Source organism: Podarcis pityusensis (assembly GCF_964106645.2).
Source record: "Podarcis pityusensis genome assembly, chromosome: 15".
Classification (NCBI taxonomy): Eukaryota; Metazoa; Chordata; class Lepidosauria; order Squamata; family Lacertidae; genus Podarcis; species Podarcis pityusensis.
In genome coordinates this window covers 23,630,794-23,644,723 of record NC_138040.1, presented here as the reverse complement: position 1 = coordinate 23,644,723, position 13,930 = coordinate 23,630,794, and the positions used below count along the sequence as shown (strand labels likewise).

Sequence of the window (13,930 nt, the reverse complement as noted above, 5' to 3'; positions counted from 1 at the left end):
TGACTCACGGTGTGATAATTACTAGACTAGGCAGAGCCATAACACAAACATATAATCAACACTCGCCTTTTAATGAAAGCATAGAATTCAGAGGTCCATGGAACCAAAATGTTGTGTTTGATCGAAGAGCCTTCTGGGGCCATCAGCCCAGAAAGGTCCTCCCCACCTCAATTACCCTGTACCTTTGTTCCTAAATGACTTGCTGTGGGCTGGCTGGATGGGAAAAAGCTGCTTCATACAGCGTCAGAAGATTTTTCTACCTACCTATCCGCTTTTCTACCAGTATTTTCTACTCTGTAGGTGGAAAATGTGGCATGGCAGTGTGGGAGAGAAACACTTGTAGGCTGCATACACACTATAACTATAACTTTAAATTTATTTACTTATTTATTTAATTTATATCCCACCTTTCCCCCAGAAAGCATACATGGCTTTTCCTGTCTCCCCACTTTATCATCACAACAACCCTGTGAGGTAGGTTAGGTGAAGAGACAGTGACAGGCCCAAGGTCACCTAGTGAGCTTCACAGCTGACTGGGGATTTGAACCCTGGTCTCCCAGATCCTAGTCTGGCACTCTAACCACTACGCCACACTGACGTATCTGTTGGTCCACCCCTGGTGGCTGGTGCTGATGGGAGTTGTAGTCCGAGAGTTCTGGGTGACACCAGATTGGGGAAGGATGCCTGAGGTCAAAACTTGGGAACTTGTGACCCTCCTGATGTTTTGGACTCCAATTCCCATCAGCCTCAGCCAAAAAGGCAAATTGTCAGGGATGATGGGAGCTGCAGTCCAGCAACATCAGAAAGTCCACAGATTCCCCACTCCTGTTCCCAGGTTCTATCTAAGCCAAGCATAGGCAAACTCTGGTCCTCCAGATGTTTTGGACTACAATTCCCATCATTCCTAGCTAACAGGACCAGCAGTCAGGGATGATGGGAATTGTAGTCCCAAACATCTGGAGGGCCGGAGTTTGCCTATGACTGATCTAAACCAATACTCCAACCATGAAACCACTTAAGCACCTTCAACACACTTTCGCTCAAAGGATTCGGGGCACTGTAGTATGCAAGTAGTGGTTCTCAACCTGTGGGTCCTCAGAAGTTGTTGGACTACAACTCCCATCATCCCTGAGCTCTGGCCTTGCTAGCTAGAGGTGATAGGAGTTGTAGTTCAGCAACATCTGGGGACCCACAGGTTGAGAAAGGCTGCGTGTAAGCGGTAAAGCACAGTGCTCAGAATTCTTTGAGGGGAAGAATGTGCTTTAAAGGTGTGGTACTTGTAGTCTGTACCTAGCCGTAGTCATTGATCTCCTTCTCCTCCATGAATTTCTCAGTGAGCCTGAAACAACCCGCTGTCAAAATGACGTTTTCAGCACAAGACGAAGGCGCAGCCTGGACGGCGCTTCCGCCCCCTATCCCACCCCACCTGCTGGAAACCTTCCTTAACGTATGTGCAAAGTCCCTCCTTGCTTAGGGAGGATTGGGTAAGTCTTTCGAAGGGGTCACGTCCTGCTCACCTGAGTGATCACCTGCACTACAGATTTTACTTGTTCCTCGCCGGGGCTCTCTGTTCCTGGAAGACCTGGCAAGAGGCACGGAAGCGTCTCTCTACACCTCCCGCCTACTGAATTATTGATAATCAGACACCCGCTCATTTTCTTTCTTAACACATGCGCACCGACCAATTCCGATCACGCCAGGAAACGGGTGGGGTGGGTGTGTTCCCAGTTAAGATCTGCTAAGAGTAAACCGCTTGAAATGAATGAATCTAAGTGGCTCATGTCCATTGACTTCAAGGGCCTACTCTGAGCAGGACTGACATTGGTTGACTGACATCTGACAACCCTGACAACCAGGGTTGGGCGCTCTTGTGGGGTTGACGCTCAGTTCGTTTGGAAGCGACCTTCGGCGAGAGTTTGCCGCTCGCCACCTTCCATCCTTTTTCTTCCCCTTCTCTCTCCTCCTTCCCCCGAATACGCCGAGGGGGTGGGCTGCTTCAGGCTCTCCCCTCCTTCCCGGGCCGGCCCCTTGTCCCCACCCTGTCCTCGGCGCTGCGATCTCTCCTCCCCACCAGCAGGTGACCCTAAGCCGGCTCCTCTCCGCCTCCCTCCCTGCCTGCCTTTCTGCCGCCGCCGTCGTTGCCGCCTCCGGCTCGGCAATCATCGTAACGCGGAGACGCCTCGCCTGCCCGGGGGGCGGAGGAGCCGCGGGAGGGGGAGCGGCGCGGTAGCCCCGACGGCGCTCCGGGCCAGGTAACCTCTCCAAGGAGCGCGCGGGGGCTCCCCAAAGCGGGCGCACGAGCCTGCTGGGCTCTGCAGGGCGGGAGAAGGTCTTTGGGGCCGGAGGGGAGAGACGGGGCCAGATTCCCAGGCTGGGGACCTCCTGTTGCGCTCCATCGAGGCGGCGGAAGCCTCTTTAAGGGAGGGCGCGGAGAGCGCGCGCGGCGCTTCCCAGACATTAAGACGGGATTCCCAACGGGGTTTTAACCCCGGATCTTCTTTGCAACGCCAGGGATGCCTCGGCCCTGAAGACGGACGAGGCATCCAATAAGAGAAGCTCGAAGCACGTGCAAAGGGTCTCGCGCCTCCTCCCCACGGATCTGGAGGAAAGGGGGAAAGGAAGGGACTTAAGAGCTCAGCTGCGAGGAGCTCGGTTTCCCTTTAAGAAATTGCTGAAATGAAAAGCCCCCCCCCCCCCCGAACCTGTTGCACCTCCACTGAAATGGCTCAGGTAGGAGGTGGTGTGGCGAGAAATCTCACCTTCCCGATTTTAGGCAGCATTTGCTGATCCAAAGGCTGTAAGTGGGGAAGAAAGGCTTTTTCTTTTAGTTTTCCCTTCCCAACCTCGCTTACCTCTCCAAGTATTTTTACCCATCACCTGTAATTTCTTCTCCCATTTTCATTTCACGCTTAACTTGTACTTTAACTGCGCTCCCCAAACTGCCAGTTACTTTCACCCCTCCTTTTACATTTTATTCTTCCTCCCATAACAGTTTTCCCTTCTTCCCCTCCTCCTTTCTATTTCGAATTTATCTGTTGTCATTCCAATAATAAAAATACTAATAATATACAGTGGTACTTCTGTTTAAGAACAGCCCTGTTTATGAGCTATTTGGTATAAGAATTCCACAAAACCAGAAGTAGTGTTCCGGTTAGCAAACTTTACCTTGGTCTATGAATGGAAGTGTGGAAGACTGGCGTGTTCTGGTCCATGGGGTCACGAAGAGTCAGACACGACTAAACAACAACATGAATGGAAGTCAAAAGGTGGAAGGGTGGCGGGAAGCCTCATTAGGGAAAGCGTGCCTCAGTTTAAGAACAGCTTTGGTTTAAGAATGGACTTCCAGAACGGATTAAGTTCATAAACCGAGGTGCCACTGTATGTATATTTAACAATACTAACCTTTGATTTCAATTTGTAATTTCCTTCTACACTTCTGCTGGCCCTGCAGAGGAGAGAGAGCTTTATTCTTTTCTCCCTTCTGAATTTCTCTGTCTCCCATTCAACAACTTAGTCCATTGCAAGAGGCTATGGTGAGGCTAGGGGTTGGGGCAGGCAAGTGAGGAGGCACTGGGCAAGCTGTGGCATGTGAAAGTGCCCCCCCCCCAAGCTCACTGGTAGGTCTCAGTCCACTATCTAAGAAACACTGCTAGTGGAAACAGATACAACTGGTTAACCCTCCTTTTAAAAACCTAGTAAGTTTCCCGTCCTCACAGAAGCTGCACAGTGTGCGATCAGAATAGACGACACCTTGCCTTACACAAGCCTGCCTGCCTTTCTGCCGCCGCTGGGCTAATTTCTAACTAGCAGAGGATTAAAAAACAACAACAAAGGATACAGAGTACTGCTTAACACTTAGTGAAAAGTTATTGGAAATAAATAATTTGTGGAAATAAATAATTGGAAATAACTTGACCAGCATTTCAGGCTCTTTGTGCTTTGCTAACCTTGGGGTTTTCCCAGAGAATGCTGGCACCCCCATTTCTCAAAAGCTTCCCTTGCCTCTTTTTGACAACACCCATCACCCAAGATTGCTATTAGAAGCAGTGTTATAGAAACTAAGATATGGCCCCCTCGAACCTAGGTTCAAATGAACCTGGGTTATGGTCACCACAATGGAATGTCTATTCACCAGGTGGCTGGACTAGATGAGCACTGGGGTCTCTTCCAATGCTACAGCTTTATGATTCTGTGATTTTAACTACATTGCTTGACTGTAGCTTGCTCTTACAATTCACTTGCCCCAGTATGCAAGAAGGAAAAAAACACACAGTGGAAATGGAACTAACCATGGACTAAGGCAGAGGTTTTTGAACAGTGGTTGTCAACCTGGCACCCAGAAATCACAGCTGGATCCAAACCAGTAGCAAAATGCTCCTGGCACCTGGCTAATTTCTAACTAGCAGGAGCGATTGGTTGCAAGTGATCCCGCATCTTGTGAGGGGCTGGGGGGTGTTTCTGGTTAGTTGCAAGAACTGAGGGATTTAACTTCATCCTCTTCTTTCTCCCCTCTATCCCAACACAGGATGGTGGCTACCATGGTCCTCCGGGTGGCCTTCAGCCTGATTGGCTGGTTCTCCCTCTACACATGGTCTTGCCATTGGTTCAAAGGCCGCACCTACGAGTGGAGCTGCAGGCTGGTCACTCTGACTCACGGGGTCCTTGCCACTTGCCTCTCCGGCTACATCAGCTTCATCGATGGCCCGTGGCCTATGTCTTACCCAGGTACGCTGCAACCGCCTCACCTTAGATCGGAAGTTGGCTCCACACAGGCTGAAAAACAATGGGGGGACAGCGACAGCAAAGTAGACATAAGGGACTATTGGAAATGGAATTGAAAATAGCTCAGGTGGTTCAGGGTTCAGCGCGATGTGCACGTGTGCAGTCGCGCACATGTAGCACGTGCCTAAAACGGTCACTGCCTGAGCAGGTATTCTCCCCACTCGACTTGTGTGCAACTATGTACACATGCAGCACAGGGAAATAAATAAATAAATAAATAAATAAATAAATAAATTCCTACTCAGAAATGGCAGGAGTTGGAGAGTCCTTATGGCTCATGCGGAGACCCCCCCCTGGAGCCCAAAGAGGATATCACTGAGGGTGGAGGAAGCCCTGCAGAGACTGGAGATGTAGCAAGTCTTTGTTTAGGCTGCTCAGCCTCCCTGCCTAACAGCTGATGTGCAGGGTAGCACAGCAGTGGCCTGTTTCCCGCACATCCTCCAGTCTGCTGCCAGCCCCAGAGCTTCAGTTCTAGTTGTGGGTATTTTTGGATACAGCATTTTAAATTTTTTTTTGCAAGTGGCAGAGATGGTGTTTAAAGGGTGCTCCCCACATTATGCGATTTCATTTACGTGCATGGCGGGCCGGAACATAACCCCAGTATAAGTGGGGGTGGGTGGGACGCCTGTGTTGTATAAACTTAGAAAGCTGTATAATCTTAGAAGGCTGTGAGTATCATGAAGACTTCTGAATTTGCCACTACACTACTGGCTAGATGAACCAATAGCCCGGCTTAATATAAAACAGCTTCTTACAAGCTGGATGCAGTCTGACCTAGGGGTGGGTGATATCTGGTTTTCAGCATCGTGATATACCAATACAGAACTACCTTGGTTCTCGAACTCAATCCGTTCTGGAAGTCTGTTCAACTTTAAAACGTTTGCAAAGCAAGGCATAACTTCTGATTGGCTGCTTGGCCCCAGAAACAATGCTGACATTCGGCTTCCAAAAAACGTTTGCAAACTGGAACACTTCTGGGTTTGCGGCATTTGGGAACCGATTTGTTTGTCAACTAAGCCATTCGGGAACCAAGGTGCCACTGTATATCACAGCATCTGAAATAAGGATGGCCCTATGTAGAGGCACAGGGGACGCGGGTTGCGCTGTGGGTTAAACCACAGAGCCTAGGACTTGCCAATCAGAAGGTCGGCAGTTCAAATCCCCGTGACTGGGTGAGCTCCTGTTGCTCAGTCCCAGCTCCTGCCAACCTAGCAGTTCGAAAGCATGTCAAAGTGCAAGTAGATAAATAGGTACCGCTCCAGCGGGAAGGTAAATGGCGTTTCCGTGCACTGCTCTGGTTCGCCAGAAGCGGCTTAGTCATGCTGTCCACATGACCCGGAAGCTGTACGCCGGCTCCCTCGGCCAATAAAGCTAGATGAGCACCGCAACCCCAGAGTCGGTCACGACTGGACCTAATGGTCAGGGGTCCCTTTACCTTTTTATGTAGAAGCATTGGCTGGCTTCATGGTTTTCCCCACATTGTGATTTTTGCGTAGCACACATACACACATACACCATGTTTCACAATACATTGCCAGGTCAAAAATTATGAAACTGATATAAGGATGTGGACTTCAAACCGGTTTTGGATGATATATTGATCGCCCAGCCTTAGTCTGACCTTCTTTTTGACTTTCCTTTCAGGGTCACCTAACACCACCCTGCAGGTCCATGCGCTCTGCATGAGCTTGGGTTATTTCCTCTTCGACCTTGGTTGGTGTGTCTACTTCCAGGCAGAAGGGGCTCTGATGCTGGCCCATCACACCGTCAGCATCCTGGGCATCACCGTCTCCCTCGCCCTGGGCGAGTCGGCCGCGGAGGTCAACGGGGTCATCTTTGGCAGCGAGATCACCAACCCGCTGCTGCAGGCCCGTTGGTTCCTCCGGGAGAAGGGGCTCTACCACACTCTTACGGGGGACGTGGTGGACTTCTTCTTTGTGGTGCTCTTCACAGGAGTGAGGATCGGGGTCGGGGCGTGGCTGATGTACTGCGTGTTGATGTCGCCCAAGCCCAAGTGGTTCATCAAGGTCGGCGGGGTGATCATGTACACCGTGTCTTGGGTCTTCATGATCAGCATCTGCCGGTTCGCCCGGAGGAAGAGCATGAAGAAGTACCATGCCTGGAGGAGCCGGTGGAGCAAAGAGATGAACTTGAACACCAACGGGCACCTGAAGGACCATTGACACCCAATCTGGGTCCGTGTTTCATGATCTGGTTAGCATGGGGCAGGGGGAAGTTTCCAAAGGTCTGGTTCACAAGGCCATGTGTTCAAGACAGGTCACATTGGAAATGAATACCCCGGGCTGCCTAGTAGATATGTAGAGTGCTGGATTAAGACTGGGGAGACCCCAGTTCCAAGACCTCCTTAGCCACGAAGCTCACTGGGTGACCTTCGCCAGCCACTTTCCTCTAAGCCCAACATACCTCACAGGGATTTTATGAGGAAAATAGGATAACTCCTGCCCTCGGTGTTTTGGAGGAAGGGCGGGATACAATCATGATCAGTTGATAGACCCATGTCATGCTGGAGTAGGCTGGAATAGGTGTCAACTCCAGGGAAATTCGCACTATGGAAACACTGGCATATTGTGCTGCAGATGAGGTGCATTCAATGAGACGAAAACACTTGTGTACAACACAAAACCTGTTTGCACTCCCAAGGCTGTGAGCGCTTGGAATGCAATAACCACAACCTCCTCCAGCAACATCACTACTGTACATGAGAGCAAAGAATGCTCTTTTTATCTTGAGTGGGATCATTGGCCCATGTCTAGACTGTACACTAACTGGCAGCTGATCCCTAGTTTTTTCAGGCAAGCAATGTTCCAGTCCCAACCCTATCTAGAGATGCCAGGGGACTTGCTAAGCAGCACCAGTTCATTTTTATGACTCATTTCCCCAACATACCATTCAGGGATCAGGATAGCTTGTCGTTCATAGCATCCAAAGACTCCAGGTAGAGAGCCAGTGTGGTGTAGTGGTTAAGAGCGGTAGTCTCGTAATCTGGGGAACCGGGTTCGCGTCTCCGCTCCTCCACATGCAGCTGCTGGGTGACCTTGGGCCAGTCACACTTCTTTGAAGTCTCTCAGCCCCACTCACCTCACAGAGTGTTTGTTGTGGGGGAGGAAGGGAAAGGAGAATGTTAGCCGCTTTGAGACTCCTGAAGGGGAGTGAAAGGCGGGATATCAAATCCAAACTCTTCTTCTTCTTCTTCATCCAAAGACTCAGAGAAGTGGCACAGGAAGAGAAAGATTCCCATTGCTGCCACTTTTTGAATGTGTGATATGATGCTGAATCGGAACAAAGATTCACCCAGCCAGTATTTGTTTCTGACAGGAAAGCCAGATGTCAAGCATGAAGGTGGCAGCAGCCCTTCCATTCTGCCACCACTATGAGCCAATATTCGGGGGTATTCCGCCTCTGAACATGGCAGTTTCACTTAGCAATCATACTTAAAGGGATGTTTCCACTTTCTCTGAAGACCAGGCTTGAAAATGGAAGGTTGGGATATATCAACCCATCTTGTGGTAGAAACCAGGTAGACAAAATCATCTACCACATTCTGCCCCAGCTGCAACAAATCCTGTCTCTCCAGTATCATTCTCTACAGCCACAGCAGGTGCTGTACCTCTCCAGTGGTTTGACTTCACTCTTAAAGGCGCACCCCTCCATTGTCTCCCGAGACAGATGGATGCCAACCATCCACCCATCTTCTTAAACCACACACAAACTTGTCTTTCAGGAATCGTTGCTCCAGTACACCTGGGACTTCCCTGAACAGTAAATCGATGTTACGTTGCCCAGTGTTAATGAAACCATTGATTATTGTTGGTTTGAAGATAATGCCTGAAAGCACATTTTAGAATTCAGGGGGGAGAGGGAGCTAATCCTTAAAGTAGTTCTTGTTTTCTGATAGCTTGCTATTTTCTCTTAGGCACACTCTTCTGTATTTTGAGTGCTAGTAAGCGGAAGAACTAAAATCAGTGTTATGGCACTGTTGGGGTGAGAGATGTTTGGGTTTGGCTCCCCCACAGTCAGTGCTGAGGTTCTCTTGTTCAGCCAGAGCTGCAACAAAAGTCCTATTGGTATATTTGGGACCATCTGAACAGTCTCATGCTCGCGGGGCTGGACTGAAAGTTTGTATGTATAGTTTCTAGCTGTTTCCTGCTGGGCTGTGTGGTCTGGATGTTGGTATAGTGAGTCAAAAGTCCCAGGTAGGCATTATATGCCAGGGTTGAAGTATAGAAGAACCTGACAGCTTTCATAATATGAGCTACAATGTGGCTGGGATTTATTTTTATACGTACCTGGGATACTGGTTAAGCTGGCCCTAGGAGTTTGAACAAACTGATTCCCTCCCTACCCCTTGGGGTTGTGGAGGAAGAAGATGTTGTCTCTTGCTCTTATGCCTCAGGAACATAGGAAACTGCCTTGTAATGGGTCAGAACTTGGGTTCCTGTAACTCAATACTGTCTACACTGATTGGCAGTGGCTCTCCAGTGTTCAGGCACGGGTCACTCGCAGACCCGCAGAAGCCAGAGATTGAACCTGGAACCTTCTGCATGCAAGGCTGATGTACTACTGAGCAATGGTCCTCTCCATTGTGTGTGTGTTTTATAAAAAATACATACCACTGTTCATAAAATCAGAGTAGTTTACAGGCGGCCATTTTGCATGGGGGCGTTTCCGTTCCCAGCCTCCGTGTCCATTGGCTGAGTGTGCATAAGTATGCCCCACCCCTGTTCTGTCCTCTTCCGGGTCCAAAAGGACCTGTGTGTCGACAATCGCACATCAATTAGACACGCCTAAAATGATTGCTGCCTGTACAACACTCAATACATGAATCCATACAATAAAAACCATATAGAAAATTTTGAACTCAGAAATCAGCTCTCTGTTATGGAAAGGTGGATTCTTAATTTCCTTCATAAGCCTTGCAGAGTAGTTTTCAGCAGGTGTTTAGAAGATGACAGATGACAGTAGGTGATTGCTGAATCTCCATTGACAGAGTACAGTGATACCTCGGGTTACATACACTTCAGGTTACATATGCTTCAGGTTACAGACTCCTCTAACCCAGAAATAGTGCTTCAGGTTAAGAACTTTGCTTCAGGATGAGAACAGAAATCGCGCAGCAGCGGTGCGGCAGCAGCAGGAAGCCTCATTAGCTAAAGTGGTGCTTCAGGTTAAGAACAGTTTCAGGTTAAGAACGGACCTCCGGAACGAATTAAGTAGTTAACCCGAGGTACCACTGTATTCCACAAGACTGAACCGACGGCACTAAAAGCTAGGTTCCTTGTTGCTCTCAAAGGATCCTCACCAACTAGAGGAACAACTGGTGATGCTCTTGCAGATAACCCCTGTGATCAATCTGGGGTATAAGGATTCAGGGTGTCCCTAAGGTCCCTCGGACCTAAGTTGTTCAAGGCCTTGTAAATTAATAAAAGGGCCTTAAACCTGGCTTGGTACTAGATGGACAGCCAGTGCAGGTGTTTTAACAATGCTGCCTCCATCAGCAGTCTGGCTGCCCTATTCTGCACCAGCTGCAGCTTCTGAGCCAAGGGCAGCCCCACCAAAAGCACATTGCAGTAATCCAGCCTTGATGTTGTGCTTGGGCAGCATGCCTGCCATTCTTCGCTGGATTTTGGAATCTATATGGCTTTGATAATATAATAGAGCACATAATATATATCCTCTGAGGATAAATCTGGTAGCTTCTGCTTCCTAAATTTTTTTTTTTTAAAGAAGCAAGTTCCTTAGTCTGGGTTGTTGTGGACTTGTCCATTCACTAGTTTATCATTGTGGCGGAAAGCTGGGGAACAGGGGCTACTTAGCATCTCAGCTTCAATCCTTGGCACCTCTAGATAGGACCGGGAGAGTCAATAATGACCTGGGTGGACCAAGGAAGTTTCCTTTGTTCCTAGGTTTGGGAGCCCTGGACTACCGATTAATAATGTCCCTGCAGGGATCTCTATAATGGCACTGATGCTGCTGGGCCTAATTTTATATATGTACACGAGACTCTTCCTCTTTTGCGTGGTCAGTGGGATCTCTGTGCATTAGAGGCGTGCAGGATGGAGACCGACTTGTGCAAGAAAGAAAGCTGAGCTGAGTGCTTAACTTGGCATAATCGCCTTATCCACTGGATAAGGAAGGTCACTCAAGCCACCCTGATGCTTTGGAGCGGCATCTGTGATGTACAGGAGCAACCGCTTCCTTGATAAGGTAGTCCAAGTATGGGCAGGTGCAAGAAACCAATCTTGCAAAAATCAGGGAAGCTGCATTCGCTGCCATTGTTCTCTGAAGGGCAGGCAGGCTCCAAATACAACACAGGGGTGTAGCCACGTGTCACAATAACCAAATCTAGGATTAATGGGAGCTGAAACGTATGCGATCAACAGGCTCATATCATAAAAAGGGGCTTAGCAATTCCACCAATAACCAGGGCTCTGGACCCTAGAAGAATATGATCAAACACTAAATGATTATATATGCAAATAAATGATCAGCCAGATACAGGCTTAGCACTGTTTAATTAAACATTCCTGTTTCTTCCTTCCTCGATAGCAATTCTTGAGGCTTCAAATGAATGCTGGGAACCAAACCAAGGCAACAGTTTTAAGAGCAATCAAGGTGGAAGGAGTTTGGTGTATGAAAGATAGTTTTGTTTTGTTTCTAAAGTAAACTTAAGCCCCACATAGAAATGAAGAGTTGCAAGTGGGATCAGCAACAAAATGTTACAGTGCAGAATGTTCCTGTTCAGGTTGCCAGCCATGCCCTTTTTCATTATATTCCATTCCATACCTGCCCTTGCAGTTTTCTGTCCCTCCCCATCACAATAGGTAACCAGCATTCTGTGGGTATTAAACATTCTCCGTCTTCATTGGGCTGTTCTTGTTTCCCCTCTAAGCACTTTTTGTACTTCTCCCATGTCTTCAGATATCTCTAACTTGTCTGTGGATGGTGCTGTTTTGGCTACATAGGGACCTACACTCAGAAAAATGAGTTTTCCATTACTATATAAGAAGAATATAGGATCACCCAGATAAGAGTTGATCAGGTGTTAGATACAGCAGTTCCCCTTTAATGTTTCTGGATTTGATTATTGCTCTGTTTTGGGGGCCACAGCTCCCATCATCCCTGACCATTGGTCATGGTGGCTGGGGCTGATGCACTCCAACAGCATGGGGGGGGCACAGGTTCCCCATTCCTTCTCTGTAAGTAACATTTCCAAGTCAGAGTGACCATCAGAATTAAAATGTTTCAAAGGAGGTTGATTGAGCTTCTTTGCCAAGATTGCTGATGTGTGATTCCTCCAAAACCCATTTGTGAAAGTCTGTTCTTGTGCTTGCATTAAGTAACGTAGATTACATTGTTAGACATGCGGGTGACATTCTATTTAACAAATAGGTCTTATCGCTTGTTCTGCTTTTTAAATATTTTTGCAAGGTAAGTGCAGGTGACTGGGTTCACCTGTCTGTGACTAGCATTTCAGAGAGAAGGCTGGATTCAAACACTACCTTGACATGCTAGATTTCCACAGGCAAAGACGTTTCTTTGATATGGAAGAGTGTTCAAATATTTGATCTCCCACTGCTTCCAGCACCTGCATGCCTTGTGTGTCATGCCTTGATATTGTATCTCGGCTCCTACTGACTCATGAAAGGCTCTAGAATTAAGGATGGGTCTCCTTTTAAAGGGATGTGCAATGCTTAAAATAATTTGTGATTTCACTATTCAAGATGTCCTGACTCCAAGTGCGTACAAAGGACAGCATAAAAATACTAGCATAAAAGCAGCATGTTTTCATAGAATCATAGAGTTGGAAGAGACCACAAGGGCCATCGAGTCCAAACCCCTGCCAAGCAGGAAACACCATCAGAGCACTCCTGACATATGGTTGTCAAGCCTCTGCTTAAAGACCTCCAAAGAAGGAGACTCCACCACACTCCTTGGCAGCAAATTCCACTGTCGAACAGCTCTTACTGTCAGGAAGTTCTTCCTAATGTTTAGGTGGAATCTTCTTTCTTGTAGTTTGGATCCATTGCTCCGTGTCCGCTTCTCTGGAGCAGCAGAAAACAACCTTTCTCCCTCCTCTATGTGACATCCTTTTATATATTTGAACATGGCTATCATATCACCCCTTAACCTCCTCTTCTCCAGGCTAAACATGCCCAGCTCCCTTAGCCGTTCCTCATAAGGCATCGTTTCCAGGCCTTTGACCATTTTGGTTGTCTGCCTCTGGACACGTTCCAGTTTGTCAGTGTCCTTCTTAAACTGTGGTGCCCAGAACTGGATTACTGTGTAATAATTTAATGTTCCACCAGTGATGGGTGTAGCAACTTTGTATTATATTTTATAAAAATAAAAGAGATTTTATGTATAAAAGGCTTGCCATAAAATGTGCATTCCTCTCCTTTTTCCTCAGGGACACAGATGAAATGGAAACTCAGTCAAGTTACTCTGTTCAAACTTCCTGGGGAGGCTGTTCCGTAGATGAGGTGCTACTACCAAAAAGGCTCTGTCCTTAGAAGACACCTATCTAATTTCACTTAGCATGGGTGGCTGGAGGACCTTAAGGGTCAGTTAAGCATATGCAGGAGGGAGCATTCCTTCAGGAAACATGGTGCCCAGTGGGGTACTGGTCCCAGTTTGGCAAGAGGAATAGGAGGTAGGGTGGGACTTCCTCTGGATCAGACTCCCCATGTGCAAACTGGGTGTTGATGACTGAACACACACAGATCACCCAGTCTTGCTCCCATAACCAGCACCCTGTGTTGTAGAATTGGTGTTGTTATTGTTTAGTTGCTTAGTCGTGTCCTACTCTTCGTGACCCCATGGACCAGAAAACGCCAGGCACTCCTGTCTTCCACTGTCTCCCACAGTTTGGTCAAACTCATGTTGGTAGCTTTGAGAACACTATCCAACCTCTGTCGTCCCCTTCTCCTTGTGCCCTCAATCTTTCCCAACATCAGGGTCTTTTCCAGGGAGTCTTCTCTTTTCATAAGGTGGCCAAAGTATTGGAGCCTCAGCTGTATAATTGGTAGGATGCAGTAGGTGGTTATACGTACTTTTAAAAACTCACATTCCGCCATAAATTAACTTCCACCAATCTTCCTTTTTGCCCCTCTCCCCTTTTGACAGGGTC

The 13,930-nt window shown here is 47.9% G+C and overlaps 1 protein-coding gene across 4 annotated transcripts; it reads left to right on the top strand.

The window, feature by feature from the left end:
* The first annotated feature begins 1,474 nt into the window (after positions 1-1,474).
* On the top strand, positions 1,475-7,729 carry TLCD5 (TLC domain containing 5). Of its 4 annotated transcripts, none has more exons than XM_080983702.1 (3): positions 1,475-1,914; positions 4,526-4,725; positions 6,427-7,729. In XM_080983702.1, exons 2-3 carry the CDS (start codon positions 4,527-4,529, stop codon positions 6,963-6,965), a joined length of 738 nt encoding a protein of 245 aa, XP_080839828.1. In that variant the 5' UTR covers positions 1,475-1,914; position 4,526; the 3' UTR covers positions 6,966-7,729. The 4 variants fall into 4 exon arrangements, with proteins under 4 accessions (XP_080839828.1, XP_080839829.1, XP_080839830.1 ...); XM_080983703.1 differs by lacking the exon at positions 1,475-1,914 and adding an exon at positions 2,167-2,252; XM_080983704.1 differs by lacking the exon at positions 1,475-1,914 and adding an exon at positions 2,347-2,730.
* The last annotated feature ends 6,201 nt before the right edge of the window (positions 7,730-13,930 follow it).